Source organism: Pelecanus crispus, chromosome 2 (assembly GCF_030463565.1).
Source record: "Pelecanus crispus isolate bPelCri1 chromosome 2, bPelCri1.pri, whole genome shotgun sequence".
Classification (NCBI taxonomy): Eukaryota; Metazoa; Chordata; class Aves; order Pelecaniformes; family Pelecanidae; genus Pelecanus; species Pelecanus crispus.
Window position 1 is genome coordinate 123,975,931 of NC_134644.1, and position 19,169 is coordinate 123,995,099.

Here is a 19,169-nt window from a genome sequence, read left to right on the forward strand (position 1 = left end):
ACTAAAGATGATCTTATCATCTGTGGGCAGTTCCACAAATAATTGCTATCTGTCCTTTATCACAGACATCTCCCAGTGTCTCCAGCAGCAATTCTACCTTTGCATCTTTGTCAGGCTTCAAGGGGAGTCTTGCCTGCCACCCGCCTAGAAGATGGGCATGGTCAAAAGGTGAGCTGTCATGGCTTATAAAAACAGAACAGATGACCAACACAGTCACATGATAGAGAAAGAAACAGCAACAAAGGAGAGAGCTTCTCAATATTCATCTAAATATAGAAACTCTTTGCACTACTGATGGCATAACATGGGGTAGCCTGTAAGAAGGTACTGAGTCATTGGACCAACGTGTTGCAAAGGCACAAATACACACTAGCCAGCATGACACCCTGCAGCATCCTCCTGCAACAACTCTCAGTGGACACATAGGCAGATCAACAAAAGGTGCTTTGGCCCACTAGTTCACTTCAAAAAGCTGATACAAATTGGTTGTGCAGACATACTGCCAAGTGTTCATTCAAATGGTGACCAGCTGTCTGTGATCACTTAAATAATCATAATAGGGCAGAGTATCAAGAAAACTTAGCAGGTCACTTCTATCGTGCTTGGCCCACAGACCTCAGGACTACCACATTTTAAACTCCAAATTTCTAAACAGGCAAAAGAACTACTGAAGCTGTCAATTTATCTCCATGTTCCTTGTTCCTTCCTCAGCAGAATGGGTCTCACATAAGATTCCTGGTTTTCTGCCTTCCTTGTTTGCTGCCAGGGAGCAGGAAAACACAAAGCAATGTGAAATTGAAGGGCAAACAATACAGGCCTTATAGAACTAATCTTCTGAGGTAATAAAGTATCAGTGCCGTCTTTATAGCAAGAGCATAGCAACAGTCATAACAAGCAGCAATGAACACCAGGGTCCATTAGACATGTTAGCACGCACACAAGGTACTTGTAGCGGTTACAGATATCCTAGTGCCCAGCAAGCATCTATTTACGGTCCTAAAATCAACCACTTGCCATCAGCCAAAAACTTTGGGGAATACAACAGAAAGCTTTACACCTGCCTCAGTTTTGCTATGTTCTTACCTCTTCCTCAGCCTAGGCAGATACTGAAGCAGGTGATAAATCCAAAACCAGTGTCAAGCTAGCAAATACTTTGCCATACTCACATGGGCAGGGTCTCTGGGCTTAAGAAATTAAAAACCCTGGTGTTTATAGGCAGAACCCTTTTTCCCCAACAGTAAGTTTCTAAATAAGGTATTTCATGATGGAAGGCAAATATTTTATCCAAGCTGGAAACAGCCTTGGAAGCAAACAGATAGATGCAGTTATCTAGATGCTCAAATAAGAAGAGCTATCTCTGAAATGATCTGTATCATTGCTGGGGGGAAAGAAAAAAAAAAAAAAAAAAAAAGAGAGAGATATACAGATCATTAACCTTTGAGACTGACACCATATCAACTTGGCAAGAAACTATCTTAACAAGTAAGGCCATAATCAGTGTTTAGATAGAAACTCTAAGAACAGTGGCACTTGCTTATATTGTAGCCCTGTGGAAAGGAAGTCTAAAAGCTCTGGGCTGAGAAAAACTGTGACTGGAAAAATGTAAAGAAGGCAACTTAATACTGCAGACTAAAAATTCTTCACTTGATTTGAAGTTTCCTAAAAAACAGTCAGGAGGTACAACTGATGTAACTTAATTTCATAGAAACAAAATCTGTATTCCTACCAAGCCTGCCCTAGCAAATGGCGTTTTTCTACAAAAGTATCTGTAATGGACCTGTGTCAAGATGCCAGCACACTTCTGGCAACACCAACTGCAGTAGGTGATTAGAATTTATGCTGTGTAAAATTAACTTTTAGATTAAATGAAAATTATGAACCAAAATGCAAAAGCATTTATATGGCAATTCACCTACACCATTTATTTAAAGTGTCAAGGCAAGTGAATATAACGCAGTGCTCTGAAGAGTTCACAGACTAATAGTTCTGGCTATTCCAGCAGCTTCTGTTCCAGCCCCACAGCTCTTCCCCCACCACAAACACGAGGTGTAAATATGTGAAGCCACTGACTTAACGAACTACTTTCATTTCTTAAGACCAAGTGAAGAATAGTAAGGGAAAATTAGAAAATATTACCTACAGAAAACTGAAAAAACTCCTCCTGTAAAATCATCAGGAATAGGAAACCATACGTTCTGCCAGATCAGTCAAGAATTTTTCTTGAAAACCTGTATCACAGGAAGCTTATGAGAATTGAGTGAAAGCATGCAGCATCTTGCAAGCTTGAAACATAAGTATTTTACTATTCCTATTATTTTGGTGATATATTTCACCAGAGTAGAATGATTTTCTGAACAGAATATTGCCAGTTCAGATCTACATTTCAATTTAATTCTGCAACCTAAACCAATAGGCTGCTGCTGATAATGCCTACTTCCAGGTTTTGCAGAGTGAGATTCTAAAGTTATGATAAAAAGAAATCTAAATATACTCCAAATATCTACTGTCAAGGCACCATCAGACTTCTAAACTCTAGCATGCTGCTTGTTGCATAAAGCTGTGAAGCATGAGGGTTTACATTCTTTTGAAAGAAACTGTTTCATCTGATCTAATGTAACTGTGCATGTTCTCATATATATATACAATTCATTTTTTTAATCCTACTAAGTCCCTGGCTTCAATATCTTGAGGATTGAGTTTGCAGTTGGCGCATGTCATAAAAAGCATTTCCTGTTATCAATTTTAAAGGCGTTGCCTTTAGTTTTCATCACATTGTCCAAATCCTTGCAAAAATTACAGTTATGTACCCTGGTTTATGCATACCAACTTCTGAAATAAAGAATCCCAAACATACTTCATTTGCTCTTCACCACTCACTACCCACTTATCTTTTACCTGACCTATCTTCTTTTGACATGGGAGAGACAAGGATGAACACTGCAATTCAGAGTGGTGATAAAGCCCTGATCAGTGTTACGGGATTTTGTTAAGCATTCCATACTACCTCTTTTTCGTGGCACTGTGACTTCCGATACCCACTGACAGAAGTTTTACTGCACTAGCCACAGAATTTCTCCTGACAGTTGATTAACTGCGTATGAGTAAACTGGTATTATCCCACCCAGTACCTACTTTGCTGTATTTGTAAACATCGGCCGCTTCTTAAGTTCTGCCTATGGTCCACTGCATTTCCACAAAGCTTTAAGTCCTGCATAATCTAAGTCGCACCATTTCCACCTCATTTTGCTACTGGAACATGTATTCTTTTCTCCCATTTATTTGGTGTTAATCAGTGGCCCCAATAGAGCTCTGGCACAATTTGTTATCAATCTCTATCATTTTTTATATTTAGCATTTATTCCTGTTCTCTTCCCCTCTTATCTAATTTCCAGTGCTTCACAGTCCACCTTACGGCATGCTTTATTTTTATGCTACCAGGTTCTCAGAGAACTTCAGGCTTTGTGAACATACAAATAAACATCAATTCCATCAGATTGTGCTATCATCTTTTACAATAATTCTAGCAGATTAAGGGGCACATTTTGGGTTTTTTTTAACAAACATATCATTTAATAGACTATTGAAATTTTTCTTTTTTAAATTTAACTTACTACTTTATCCAGTTATCTGTTCACTTCAGAAGGTTTGAGTTCATTTCACCGGATTTCATTCTTATGCTTCTGTTTTACGATACAGCAACTGTTGCCCATGTAGGAAAATCAGCTACTTTCTTTTTAAACTTCTTCAGGGCTTCTGGCTGAATTCCACCTGGACTTGCTGATGTAACAATTTCTCTTCAGTTTGTACATTTAAGTATTGTCTCCTTTTTTGGAATCTAAATTTTTTTTTTTTTTTTTTTTTTTTTAAATCACATTAAAGTGTTTCAGCATCCTCTGTGGTAAGAGCTGCAGAAGTACAATGACATTTTTGCACTGAAGTCCTTGCCCCTCTTTAATCAGGAGTATTTTCTCAAAAAAACCAACCCACCACCAATAACTGTAAAGACTTAAAAGTAATTTCAGATACAAAAACCAAAGCAGGACTATTTGCAGTAAAGATACATTTATCCTGCTCTAGAAAGTGGCATGTTTGCTTACTTACGTTACAACATTGTGAAGTCAATTTCATTTGAAACAGTGAGCCAGCTTCCCCCTTCTGTGAGTCACTGACAGAGTAGAAAGAAATAAAACTGTCTGAAAAGAGCAACATATGACAGCAAAAAATCACAGCACTATGATAACTAAAAGTAACTTAATTCTATGATGACTCTTTACTCTTTGAAGATCTGTATCATATTCTGTATTTGATTTGCTGTGTCAGTCCCCCTCTTAGTTCTTATTTTCTACTTTCTACATGTAAAATGCCAAATGTAACACCTTTTTTTACTAGCTTCCTATTGGTTGGATTTTATTTAATAAAGAATACTTCCTAAAAAGAACCTCATATCTTGCTATTTCATCCTGGTCCTGTCATGCATTCCTACTTCTTTTCTGTTTAGGGAAAACTGGTTCTTTTTTTAATATATAATTTTAGTAGAAATACTTTCACATGGAGCTATCTCCTCTCAAGTTGTTCTTCTGGCATAGTATCAAAGGAATAAGGTAATTTTTGTCACCACCAATTAAAAAGTTTTACGAAACAGGACCGTTATAAAACAATTAAACCTTGCAAATGCAGTAGTCTCTAGGAGGGAAACCCTGGAGGAAATTCTGCTTATTAAAATTGCAATTTTAGTTTCCATTAAAAAGGAGAATAAGACAACAGAAGATGGGCTGGCAAGACAAATTATTTCTTAATGTCAGTTGAGCTTATTTCAAATGAGATAACATATCTACACCAGGTTGGGTTCAACACATTTTTGCCTCCTCAACTCATTTATCTAATTCAGTCATCTTGATTATAGCCTCATGGACCTTCATTTTCAGAGGAAGAATTTCGTAACAAACAACCTACACAACATGCTGATTACCGAACAGTTAATTCTAATTAACTTGGCTATGGCAAGAGAATTTTGATAAAGTCCTAGAATGCAAGTACAGTTTGGTTATTCTGGCCAAACTTCTATAAAATAAAAACTCACAGCAGAGTCTCCAGATGAGACATCACAGTGATAGGGATCTAATTTAAAGAAACAAATGAGAAAATTAAAACCACAAATAATTTATTCTTCCGTTAGAATTGATGGAGTACAGTTTTAAATAGCAACGAAGTACACAGTGGTGGAAAATTGGCACAGAACCTACAAGCATTTCATTCATAATAATGTTCCTCATGCCGTATCTGTTCAAACCTTGGTGTGTATTTTGTATCGACTTTAAGAAAATTGTTTTCCCTTTAAAAATTATGAACAAATTGAAAATCTTGCCTTCCATGTATAATGTCACACATATGAACACCAGTTGGTTTTCCTTTCTTCCCCCCATCACCAACTGAAAAAAAAGATTATTTTACTCCTGGGCTGATTTTAAGTTTTGTCCTTTATAAAAGTTGCCAGGAATTCTTGAATGCATATATTCCTGCCTAACAGAATATCCATTTATTTATCTGATATACAGTTGCAGGACAGTCTCAAAACCAATTTTTTGTGTACTATGCTATTGATCAAGGTGCTGCCTCTATCTCACATGCAACACTACAAGCATTAATGCAGTTCAAAACAAAATTTGGCATTTACCTCACCAACAGGTTTTATATTAGATGTTATAAAACATCCCTTGGTCTCATGTTAACCAATAAGAAAAATGGACACACACAAAAAATGCCCCCTTTCTAAAGATATTAACTCCCAGTTAGGAAAGTTTAGATAGGTTTTACAAAGTCTTCTAGGCTATTTTGATACATACAATTTATTCAACTAAAGGTTAAAATACACTTATACAATACAGTCCTGTCCTCCATATTTTTTTTTCAAGTTCTTTGCATATTCAAGCCAAGTAAAATTAACACTTGTCATTTTCTTTGTTATTGCAATTATTAAAAGGGATTACAGCTTGCTTATGCAAAGCTGTGACAAAACACTTGAGAAATAAAACCCAAACGTTTATCTTGTTACCCAAAAAATGTTGCAGAAAATTGTCAAACTATGTTAGAAACAATTTTTACAAAAATGCTTCACTCAGAAAAATTGGAAAGCTTAAAAAATTAATCTCTGCACAAGACTATATTATACTGTCCTTAATTATGTTCCCACTTAGATAACTGGGATTTTTATTCTTTGTACATGAACCTATCAGTGATGTACGATGCTCTCCATCTTTTTTTCACTGTTATCTTTATTGTACACCATTTCAAGACTTATACAATCAAGCACTTATCATGCCCCAACCCATTTTTAACAGTAGATTTCTTATCCTGTCCAGCGAGTAGTGTACTGTCTTGCATATTCACCACATGAAAAACATAATATACAAAATATTGCTGCTGTAAAAAGTGTGCATTTCCCCTTTGCCCCTACAAAAAAAATCTGTGGAAAAAATATTAAATTCCCATAACCTTCATAAACATACGAAGCTGTTCACACCTTTCAGTCTGTAACAGTCTATTTGATATATAGTTCTCAACTCACTGCACATTGTTATGTCACATATTTTCTGTCCAATATTGCCATCTAGAGTAGAGATGTGAAATCAGTTTCTGAGAATCACAGTCTTTAACAATTAACCCATAAAGACTGTATACCATAAAACAGCCACAAGATTTTTCCAAAAGCTAGATGGAATGGTAGGTTCTCATCTTGGGAAGATGTCCACAGTGCTGAGGAGACAATATGGCTGCTAATAGATATTGCCTACCGGAATGTGAATACTTTTTCACTGTTGATAATTTCCATACTGACCCTAAGAAAGAAATTCAAAATACTTAATTAGACCACAAGGCATATTTTCTTGTATTAAAAGCTGAAATCAGAAGACCATCCAAATAAACTGTGATGTTAAAAGGTGGCAACAAATAGCAGTAAGTGGTAAACCAGTATGACTAAGTGGTACTGAGTTTCATCTCACTAAAAATCCTTTGTGTTCCAATGTAAAAGTAAGACTGATGATACAGATTTAAAGCCAGGAACCTAATTTGATCAGAACAGTATATCTTTAAATTCAACAGACTGCTGTGGAATTTTCAGAACACCGTCAAAAATAAAATACAGGAATTACTTCCCACCTAAACTTTGAAAACTATTTCAAAAAGACAAGGTCACCTAAATTCAAAGTAATTTACGAAACTAACCTGCTTTCAGAGATACCTAAAAATATTCATATATCAAGCATCACAGAATGGACTGATACATGTATCTCAAAAATCAAGGCACATCCCAGTGAACATACAGAACCAGTCAACATATCCTATGCGAATCAATTATTCCACAGATCTGATATATAGAATTATTACCCTCATTGATATTCTCTATTTCTTTTGACAGAACATCATGTACTGCAGAGGAGGGCAGAGGTGAAAGCATCAATGCTGTATGCTTACCATTATCCTTCACCACAGGGTTCAAGGCTTGCTGAAACAAGTAGTGTGCTATAAAGTGAACGTTCTCCAAACTGTGGTCCCACCACCATTCCACGTTAATTACCATCATGATAAGGCAGTATTTTAAATTCCAGTTTTATGTTGCAGTGTCAGTTTTTTCCATTGTAATATGACAATCAGTGAGGAAGAAGAGTTTCAGAATAGCTGTCAGATGAGAATTTAAACAGCACAATTCCTATGGCAATGGCTAGTATGAAAGAGTGGAGAGGTCTTCTATAATTGAGTTTCCCAGTGGAACTTAGACTGCACAAACTGGAGAACTAGAGCCTATCTACAGAGAGGGTTATCCACTTCTACTACAAAGAAAGCTGGAAGAAACTCAGCAAACTGAAATTAAGTTTCCTTGATCCTACATTTGCCACAAGCAAAGCATTTTCCTGTAGCTTACTATTTGCAGGAGGAAGCTATTAGTTCAGTGCATAGGCATTTTGTTTAGAATGTCTAAATAAATCAGAAGTAATTGCATCTCTGAACTACCACACTGAAAGAGTTTGTTCGTTCTTCCTTGTCTTTTCTAATTTCTGTAGAAAGGAACCCAACTGTTCTCCTTTAAAAATGCAGGCAATGGTGGCTATTCTCACTTCCAAGGGAAAGTTTTTCTTAAAAGTTCAACTGATCTTCTACTGACTTATCAGGATTTTATTTAAACACTAGAACCTCAACTTGATCATAAGGTATATTTAGTTACTCTCCATTTTATTTATGCCAAGAAAATTAATACTGTACGTTTTAATGACATTTCTGAATTATTTGTATTGCAAAGATTAGATTTTTGCAGTTTAGTACCTTCTACAGGAAAAAAAAACCCTCTGCTTCATCCTTTAATTAGAAGACAGGTTTTTTTACAGGAGTCCTCCACTACAACTCTAGCTTAGAGTTTTGGTGGTTCTTGTTTGTTTGTTTGTTTTAAACGTATCTTAGTAGTGATAGGAAAACAGTTGATTTTTCAGGTCACTTCTTTCCCATGTTCAGTGTTCCTTTATACTGCTCAGAGAAAATCTGGGCAAAAATAGGCTTCATGTCTCCCCACAGGGCTCTACAGTAGAGGGACTTCAGCTGCACACCTGAGGTGGTTCTGCAACTGGAGAGGAGATTTACTAAATTTGCGTCTGTGGAAAATCAATTAAACCATTTTTATTGCAAAGTAGTAATGGAGAATGACCCACCGTGAGATTTAGGAACCTCACCTTTCACATCAGTCATTCACCATGAGGCTATGAAACAGATCAGCTTAATTTTTAAGGTCCAAAAATATTGTCTGGGGTGCTCCAGACAAATGATTCTGGCTAACTCACCCAGAAACAAAATCCATGAGACTTGTATATACACACCTGAGAGACCATGTCCTCAAATTCTTTAGTCTGAATGTCCACAAGAAACTAAGGTTATCAAATGAGTGTGTAAGAACCACAACTTTCTCATCAAATGAAAGAATACCTGGTCATATCCATAAGGCCTCTGCTGTGGTGGCTGTGGTGGCCCAGGCTGTGTGGGTCTGTATCCCCCATACTGCTGGCCTTGTCCTTGTGGATAATTGGGATACTGAGGTCCTGGACCACTCTGGGAAGGGCCTGGAGATCATTAAAATGTAAACAAAAAAGAAAAAAAGATCGCTTAAGGTGTTAGGAAGAAGAGAACAGTAAAAGCATTGAATTTGACAACTGAGCAGGGCTAAGAAGTATCACTACTGTACAATTAGGTCTTTTCCTAGCTAAAAACATCATGGATCAGTGGTCCTCCTCTCACCCTGGAAAGCACCTGAACTGACAGGGCCTGTGCTCCAACCACAGAAACATTTACCTATATTCATTACTATTATTCATTCATGTACCAATGCATGTAGTTCCACACGTGGTCATAGGACAGGGAAGAACAAGGCAAGAAATGACAAATCATAAATAGGAGCACTTTCCAGGATTTAGGGAGGCACACTCTCCTCCTGCTATATGCTGCTCCAGTTCCAGAACTTTATAACGCCAGGAACAGGCAGACGATCAGCCACGTTTAGCATTTGGACCTTTTGAAGAGACGAGCAGCGCTGCACTGCCAGAAAGTCAGTTCCACAGCAGGCACACACCACAGCAGGCAATCATAAATGGGATGTCAGGCAAGTAAGTTACATGCATAAAATGGGAGATGTGACAACCCGTAAATGCTACTGTGGTATGGAAAAAAGCACCCTCTACTCCATACTCCTCTGGTCATCTTAACTTTCCAGGAAAAGGATAGGAAACAAAAAAACCCAAAAACTTTGGCTCCAGCCTTTTTTGGCTGTAAAAAGAAGCAGTTCTTTTGTCAGTACAAACTCTTTCTGTTACTATTCACAGGGACTCAGCCTGTCTACCACTGGAAGCTGCACGTTACTGCTGTCAGACAGCACACACATGTTCCAAACAAAATTAACTTCATCCTCTCCTACCTTGGGAGAGGTGGTGTACTGTGTATTTCAGTGACGCTCCATACAGATCTTTTGCAGAGGATCTAAGTTAGCTTTTTCAACACCACCTCTTAAAAACTGGCAGAGTCAGGAAGATTTGCAACTCTTCTGAAGTGCTTTGTTTTAAACAAACCAACATTTTTGTTTGTTTGTTTGTTTGGTCCCCCCCCGCCCCCCCCAAAGAAACACATGTTTTGGCAATAATGTGATTCAGTGCTAGAGTGGGCTAGTTTTAGATACAGGCACTGGGCATTAAGATGGCATCGGCTGGTAACTCTTTCAGTAAATTCTGGATCTGTAAGACAGTCAAAAAGATGACCTGGAACCATAGGCTATTACCGTTCTCCTCAGGCCTCAAATCCCCTTGAACTATGCAGTTTCAGCTTTCTACAGTGGAACAAAACCTTAAAGACTGATAATAATGACTGGGATGCTGATTTTTTTTTTTGCAAATTAGAAAGCAATTCAATATTAAATTGAGCAAGGATACTACATCCTAAAAAGTGCTGTGTTCATCTAGCAAATGAAATTTGTTTTTATTTATTTATGGTAATTCTTTATAGTTGAAATCTAAACATTCGGTGTCAGATTTTATAAAATACAAATGGAACTTCAATACCTATTTCTGCTAAAACAGAAATCGAGAAGTATGCTATTTGGGTTTACAAATTACAGTGGGTAAGTCACTCCAACAGATTTCTTCATCCCTTTCCTCTCGTATTTCTTAACCTAAATTTTCAGAGTAAGTCAGATTTTATTTCTTTACTTACAAAATTTAGAATAGTGAGCTAGATGGACCTTCGCTCTGATATTCATTCTGTTCCTATATTACGTTTAGCAGAATATAAGTACATGAATATTATTTTAGAACTATCCATTCATCCATAACCTCCAAAAGAAGAAAACTTGCTAAATCTCAGTGGATCCTCTTAAAACTTAACTCTGTCTCAACATAACTGGATTTAACATAAATCTGGCATTTATCTACATCGCAAACAAGTCAGCCATGCACTACCTCGCATACCCACAATGCTGGAAGTTTTAGCACTTAAATCTGCAACAAAGCTAGAAGTTAAAATATATGGAATTAGATTTCAGAGATTCTTCCTTCTTCCGAGATAAATACGTACAGCTTTACAACATGCAAGCAAGTAACACTTAAAAGCGCAGTATTTTCAGTATGCTCTTCTGACCTCAAGTTTTCAGAAGTAATACACAACAATTACATTCTACTATTTTAAGTTTCCTGTGTGGGAGGTTTTCCTTGAATCCAAGGACTACCTTGTCTCACTTGTGGCAGAGGATTTCTCATTCCTGCCATACATCAGAAGGTTTGCACTACTAGTGCAAATTTATAAGACAAACTCCTTTGAAAACTGCATTGGCAATGCTTATATTCATTTCCTTACTGATCAGTACAAGAATTTTAAAAGAATGATTCATGTATATTGGATGAAATTTTAAATTAGTTTTTAAAAGATTTTGTTCTAAATGGCAAATCCAAGGATGAAAGGGTATAAATGGCTCTTTGCTATCTTTGTGCCCTCCTGACTGTGGTCACGTACACACAGGACAGAAAATAGCAAATTCTAAGTCTTTCTAAATTACAGACACCTGTTATAATGTTGTCCAGTCACCTTCGGTTTTCTGCGCTACCACACTGTCCTAGATTGCCAACAGACCCACTTCCCAAAACATGCTGTCTTCTATGCTGTCTTGTTTTGGCCCAGTGAAATTTCAGGCATACAGCCTTTTTGCACAAGGCTGGCCTTTCAACCCAGTAAAACAGGGACGCAATAACATATGAGAATCTTTCTTAGTCTTTTCTGTGATTGCTGTCTGCATCTTCAGGTTCTTACCATAACCCTGCTGTTGTCCTGGATAGCCTTGTTGGCCTGGATATTGCTGCTGTTGTGGTGGATAACCCTGCTGTTGAGGTGGTCCTTGATATGCATCTTGCTGCTGACCATATTGCGAGTTTCCTGTAAGATGATTGCAAGAAGGCAAAAACTTATAAAAATACCTACTTTATTAATTTTTTTCCTTCTAAGATGCACAGCCAACAACACAAGAACAAAATGAAAATGCAATATTGATTTCAAAAACTGAACAAAACGAAGAAAACTCAAACCAAACAGAAGGAATTCGGCCAAACAAACTGCAGTTAAAGCCAATTTTGCAAAGTTGAACTGCAGCATTTTCAGCATCTCTGCCAAACGAGCATTACATTTACTGGAACATCACAGTCATAAGATCATGACTATACTAAATAAAATTAAAAAAGACGAAATTAAGGACAGCTACAAGAGCACAGACTAGCTACACAAGATCAGCAAGCTGTTTCCTAACAGCACTATAATTATACAAAATATATACACACACAAAAAGATATACAACTGAACCAACAAATTTATGTTTAAATAAAAATTTCCATTGAGGCAAAAAAAAAAAAAAATCTAGAGTGTTTTAGTCATTTTACTGTTGTTAGAAATGGCAAATTGTGGTTATATATTTTAGGTGTTTGCAAGAAATTATTCTGAACGCTTCAAGTTCCCTGCAATTTTCAAGACAGCCAGCAACTAGTATTCTACAAGAGCTTTGCATGGGTATAAGTCGTGTTGTGCAAGAATTTTTGTTCCCGTTGCGGGTGGGGGAGGAAGGGGAATGTATGTGCGTATGTGTGTGAAGGTATATAGATACCTCCTTCGTAGTAATGTTGTGAGGAATCCTCATAAGGCCTATCGTAGCCTTGTTCAGGATACGACGGTTGCTGATAACCGTAATCATTATGACCTACATCAATTCGACAAGAGACAGGAAGAAACGTTAATGGCCTCTGAGTGAAAACCCTAAAAATATTTCATTTCTCAGAAAAATGAAAAAAAAAATTTCAACTGGATATACATGAAAAGGAATTTTCAATTGAATTAGCCAAAGATCTATTAATATGGTTTCCTTTCATATTGAACTAACATGTGACAGGAAAAAAAAAAAAGGCTTAATGCAGTAGTTTTAGCAACATTACAGCAAGGGATGGTCTTAACGTTCTGATAATCCTTGTTGGTGGGGGGGTGGGGGGGGGGGGGTGGGGGAAGTACTTTATCTTTCACTCAAAAAAAAAATGAAAGCATTTAGCCATTTAGGCCTTTCACATGTAAATAACCTGAATTAAATTAGAATGAACAAAGAAAGCAATTATCATACTTTGTCTAACACCTGTTCTGCTGATCTCCAATTCAAAAGCATATGCTAAAAGCAGTGTGAAATATAACAAATAAAGCTCAATGAAGTTGCGAACCACAGTCTACATTCAGTTTTGCTTTTAAGTGACAGAAAAGTAACATTCTCAAGGTTTTCCCTACAAACAGAATTCCTACAAGTCTTAAGAAAACTTTTGCTCCTACATTCCAGTTTTGAGTAGGATCATTACAAATGAACCTTCCTTTTCAGAGACTACAGGTATCTCTGATTAAGAAAGTAATGCGGTAAGCACCCCACTGGTTGTTGTTTTTAGAACAAATATATTATGTCTTACAGATGACCAAAATATATCTTATTGCTAACTTGGTCAAGAAAACAGGCCAAAATTTTGTTTAAATTTGAAATAAAATTACACAGATTGTATACATTTGGAATACAATTTTGGAATAAAAATAAGGAAAGGAGACAACAGTTCTAAAACTAAGTGATCTTTATAATTAATTCTGCAACTGTACCATATGTCATTGACTGAATCTAATACAAATACACAACCATTAACACGTCTTATATTCTCTTTACAGTCTGTATAAGAGTAATAATGATGTAATGATAAACAATGAATCTTTAGAAGGAATAGGTCTTAGAGAAGTAACCTGTGCTGCCACAGAGCTGTCAATGGCAACATCCAATTGCCCTTACTACAGTAAATTGCCTGTAACCATCTGAAGTTCATGTGTATAACATAAAAGTTCCAAACCAAAAGCTTAATAATTATGAGTTAATGCAATTTGTAAAATAACTCTGCACATGTATCTCCAAAAATAACACATGTAATCTTATATAGACACAGCTTGATATATCTTAATTTAATAGAAATTAAAATTCAAACAACTAACTTGTATCCTTTTATTTGCAATAAGTAGTTACTTTGGCAATTACACAGCTTTCCTTTGTATATATTTTCAAAACGTTAACATCTACCACATTCCTTGAACTTCATAAGATACCATTAAGTTGCACACATGGTTATTACAGTACTCATGAGTCAGCATCTTTGCTCTCCCAGTCTCTGCTCAGCCTAAAAACAGGTTAATTGCAACTTTTCTAACTTATAACACAATCCAATAGCCTTCAGCACTCTAAATTCCAAGAGGTGGGATGACAGATTTATGCAATTCAAAGTTATGGTCTTGTCTTGAATGCACTGGGGGGGACTTCTAAAGAGGATTCACAATTACAAGCTCCTGAGGGCAGGGACCATTTTATTCCCTTGTAAAAATTAAGCTTAAGGCCCATACCATTATAGCAGCAATAACACATTTGTGCGACTTACATTACAACTAAACACTAAGTTAAAAAATAGAAAATTTACAGAAAAAACACATCTTTTCAAGCAAGTTTTTCCACTTCAATAAAATCCTCAATAAAAGGATATCGCCCCCTCTCTTATTTATAATACAGTTATGACTTTTAATTAATCTCAATTATACTAGATATGCTAAGGAACCCTCCATACTTTTAGATAAACCAATTACAGAATTTTCATTTTGAAATACTAAAACTGTTGTTAAGTTTCAAATGGGAGTATTACAAATTACATACTTTGAGTAAGTTATAAAATTAACTAGTCATAGTAACTTAAACTATAGTAACAATTCTGAATTTGGAAGGTTTTGTAAACATGAGGTATGACATCCAATTACTATTCTTGCCCCATTCCCTAGGTTTGGGCACATGACTACGTTAATATTGGGCAGGTATAGAAAATGGGAAAGTTAACATTTATGAGAGATTACCATCAGGGTAATATTGCTGGTTCATGCCTTCTGGAGGACCTTGTCCACCATGACTGTATTGGTCCCCATAATAGTCTTCCTGGCCTGAGTACTGCTGTGGTGGGCCTGAAAAACCACAACCAGTCAATACGTAAATAACTTGTTTTCTCTGTTATAAAGCCTGCTAATTTCTGATTTTAGTATGAGAAGTATTTCTCAAATGTACTCCCCACCCATATCGTTGCATTTCAGACAATATGTAATCTGGTTTACTTTAAAAAAAAAAAAAAAAACCACCTATCTATATATACACACACAGAGTTGTTTGGCTGCACTAGATTGAGCACACGTATCAAACTTCAGTTTTGAGCTCATTTTAGGAACATGCATGTAACACACTAAGGTGTTAAAAATAAAGTTCTTCCTTTTCTAAAAGGACTTAAAAAAAAGAAGCAAGATTGTGGAACATTGTTACTTTTTTTGTAACTGAACAAATTCAGAAGCAAGCAGGTACTCTGTTCCTTTTCTATCCCCATCATTTAAATACTGAAACAGAATTCTGCATCAGCATATCTGAGATGCATATTTTTAGATACTTTTCATCAGAAAGAACTCAAAACAAAAGAAATACTTGTCTTCACATTTTATGGTGATACCAGTAATCTGTTGCTGCAAGAACCACTCTTAAGAGGGTAACAAAAAGAGTCTGCAAACAAAGTCTGTGATACTCAATGATTTGATCGAAATTTGGTTTAAGCAAGGAAGTGATTTAAAATAGTTTTAAAGATGGTTATTTTAAAACAATATAAACACACTGAAGTGAAGTCCTACCTTGCTGTGGCGGCCTGTATGGAGGAATCTGTCTCTGACCCATCATGTGATTTCCTTGGTTAACTTGGCCCATCATTCCCATAGGCGGCTGCTGCCCCTGGTAATGCTGGCCACCTGCTTGTGGCATGTTGTATTGCTGGGAGGGAGGCTGCTGGTGCATCATTGGACCTGCAAAAGGAAAAGTAACAAGTCTGTACACGGGATTTGTGATTAAGCCTTTCAAAAAGACCACAGAAAACCCACCCTTTAAAAATGGACCAAAAAAGGCTCTTTATTTCTAGTGCTCTCGTAAGGATTCATTGTTTCTAGACCTATGCAAAATGCAGGCGATCAATTCAGTAACCAAGTTACAAAATGCAACTCAGCCTAAATAAGGCTGCTTTCTAGATAATTTTTCTTCAAACTACACAGGTATTAGCTTACTCATGCACAAAGATAAATGAAACACTTTTACCATTTTTTGTTTGTTTGTTTTAAAAAGCATCTGTAAAGAAAGTATAGATGAAAACCTGATGCTGAAACCTCGGTAAGTCATAGAAAAATTATTTAACATTGTGAACTCCTTGGGGCATAGTTTTAATACACATGTAGTTGTTGTTATAGTCCATCCATGAGCTACTTGGCTGTTATCACAAAAATAAACAATTTTATTTAGCCTGTGAAGGCAATCTGTATATACCAATGAGTGAGGCAATGACACAACAGGCAGTATGCAGAAAGGCCCACAGGAATACCTGCTCTGCCCACCACTGAACAATCCCAAACAGCCTGTAACAAAAAAATCATCTTTCATACCAAGCTGCACCAAGTTTCTATGAGCCACAGGAAGAGACCAGGAGAGATCAAGTACTGTCCATGTTTTACCAACTGAGAAAACCTGGTTAAGGCTGAACTTGGAGAAATGCAAACTTAACGAAAACAGACAGTTAAAGAGCACCTTACTAATACCACAGAGCAATGAAAATGATGATTACACCGTTTCACTATACGGGTTGCAGGTTAGGTTAATGTAACTTTTAACAAAGAACAGCTTCCTCACTTCCTCTGTAGTACCACTTCAGAAAAGAGTTATTCCAGTACTAAAAATATGAAGCAGAAAGAGTTGTGACAAAGAGCTAAGCTTCTTAAACAACGTGTTTTTATAATACATTCATTCAAACCACTTAACACATATTGCGCACTTTATAGTGGTGAAACCCAAAGCTTTTTTTGCCCCTTTTAAATTTATTTTATAAACTACGAAGACAACAATAACTAGTCTCACTAAAAACCAGAGCAAATCAAAACATCAAACTAGCACAGCCACTCCTTAGCCCCATCCCAGGAGAAAAAGGAAAGCATCATCTAGTTTTCTATATGATAGATTTTGCCACTGCATTTAATATTTTTAAATAACTAAGTGCTGGAGCACAAGCAGAAAGTCCTACATAGACACCTCAGTACTGAAAAATTACCTAGATACAGTCAATACTAAAATGGATTTATATAAGGAAAGGAATACACAGTCACTTAGATCCTGCCTATGTGGGGTTACAAGAGAAAGTTAAGCCAAATTAATTAATGGCATGAATTCAAAGTGCGTTAGTTAAATCCCATTAAACCCCTGTGTGGAATCTCTCAGTGAGAAGTAAAGTGGCCTTAGTTCTGCTAAGCTTCATTTTCCTGTAAAGATAAATATTGGCCACTCTTAAAATGATCCAGTCATGCTTCTATCCTTCAGCATGGCAGTGTCCATGTCCTGATTTTAAAGTAAAAAATGGTTTAAATTGAGATACTGTAATTATTTTTCACTTAGCAAAGATATATTTAATTTTTCGGAATGCATGTGTAATTTAGATCACTCCATTTCACTGCTCCTCTGTTTGGAGGTACTGAGAAACATTAGGCAGCCTTGAAAAAAAAAAAAAAAACAAAAAAAACCTTGTTGTCATAATATTCCTAGATCTCAAGAAAGCTTGTTAATTAACAATATTAATATTAGTCACAATACAATGTGATAAAATGTGTTGGGTCCCCATGGTGCAATGCAGAGGTTTTCTGTTTGCTTTTTAAATTAGAACTTCATTAACGCTTTGTAGAGCCACAATGAGAATTCACTACCCTGTATCAGACTGTGTATTGTGTTAATAACAGAGTGCCTGGCTTCCTTCCAGTTTGGTTCACATCTCTCTTATTAAGATACCTAAAAGAAGAACCATGGTCATTTTATGCAGTAGTTTTGAGGGGTGCGGGAACTTTGAATTTGTTTTTTCTCTTGAAAAATCAAGCCTACAGTAAAGCTACGTTTATTCATTATATCATACTTAATATGACATAAAACTAACCTAGAAAACCCCTTCACAAAACTGAAGTCAAAAACTTAAGACCATTAGTTCATGATCTCAGACTTTGTGATATTTGTAGCACGTATTTTTACAGCCCACTTCAAATACAGCTCTTGAATCTCCAATCAGGTCCCAACATACTACCCTCACTGGAAGTCATGATGTCTCCCAGACTTGGAGGTAAGACCTCACACACAGAAGTTCACAACTGTGCGCTGCAAGAGAATGCTCACTGCTTTCAAAAACTCTCCTTGAACTCCTATTTTTTGGTGAATTTATAGAACTATTTATTCCAGAGAGGACAAAACATCCGATTTGTACAGAGTCCAAACTGAGCCCAAGAAAATACTGTGCAGGACTATCACTGCAAATAGGCAAGTAGACAAGCAGACTATTGTCTTTCCAAGAAACTATTTTAACTTTGGTAGTACAAAAGTCCTGTAAATGTCAGCCTTCACATATCAATATACTGGAAGGATTCTTGGCATAAAAGTCTGAAGAAAAAGATGCTAAGAAGTAATCCTGTAGGTCCTGTGAGGAATGTAGGCATTTGAAAAATGCACAGCGTATACCCAAATCAGTCTTATGGAGTAAGTGAACGTATAAAGCAAGCCAGACAATAGGTGAAAACTGAACTGCTCATTGTTCAATTTAATTAAAAGTAGTCTACATTATCAAGAATACACAACATTTTCCTCAACAACTCATTTCAAAGTCATCCAGACCTACTAAATGAAACAAACTGTTCCTGCTCCAGTCAGTGTCTCGTAAGGGGGACTCAGGTATAAGGAAGAAAAGATATGTGTATTTAAGTGGTACGTGATCTTCTTACAAATGCAGTGACCCAGTGGCAGTCTCCTGACAAGAAATGGCTACAGGGAACTGACAACCTAGTCTTCAGACATGTAAGATGAATAGAGAGAAAAAGAACTGCAAACTAGAAGTGGGTCCTAGAACCTAAATTTGAGACCAGAAGTACATTGAGGATGAAAGAGCTGCAGAAAAACTTAGCAGTTTAAAAAATGTCTCCTTAGCTTTGTCTCTTCTGCTGAAACTCGGATACTGGTG

General features: G+C 36.5%; 1 protein-coding gene across 10 annotated transcripts in view; it reads right to left on the bottom strand.

Moving 5' to 3' along the window:
* Nucleotides 1-19,169, bottom strand: part of SS18 (SS18 subunit of BAF chromatin remodeling complex) — a 430,088-nt gene that overhangs the window by 382,352 nt on the left and 28,567 nt on the right. For 2 of the 10 annotated variants that reach the window (XM_075704670.1, XM_075704673.1), the window contains exons 6-11: nucleotides 15,778-15,945; nucleotides 14,968-15,072; nucleotides 12,671-12,763; nucleotides 11,830-11,952; nucleotides 8,971-9,104; nucleotides 7,449-8,614 (exon numbers count right to left, since the gene is read on the bottom strand). In XM_075704670.1, the coding sequence (XP_075560785.1) occupies nucleotides 8,570-8,614; nucleotides 8,971-9,104; nucleotides 11,830-11,952; nucleotides 12,671-12,763; nucleotides 14,968-15,072; nucleotides 15,778-15,945 (668 nt within the window). In that variant the 3' untranslated portion in view covers nucleotides 7,449-8,569. Of the gene's footprint in view, nucleotides 1-6,029; nucleotides 6,837-7,448; nucleotides 8,615-8,970; nucleotides 9,105-11,829; nucleotides 11,953-12,670; nucleotides 12,764-14,967; nucleotides 15,073-15,777; nucleotides 15,946-19,169 lie in introns of those variants that run through there. The other 8 variants (XR_012830822.1, XM_075704671.1, XR_012830823.1 and 5 more) reach the window with 8 other exon arrangements.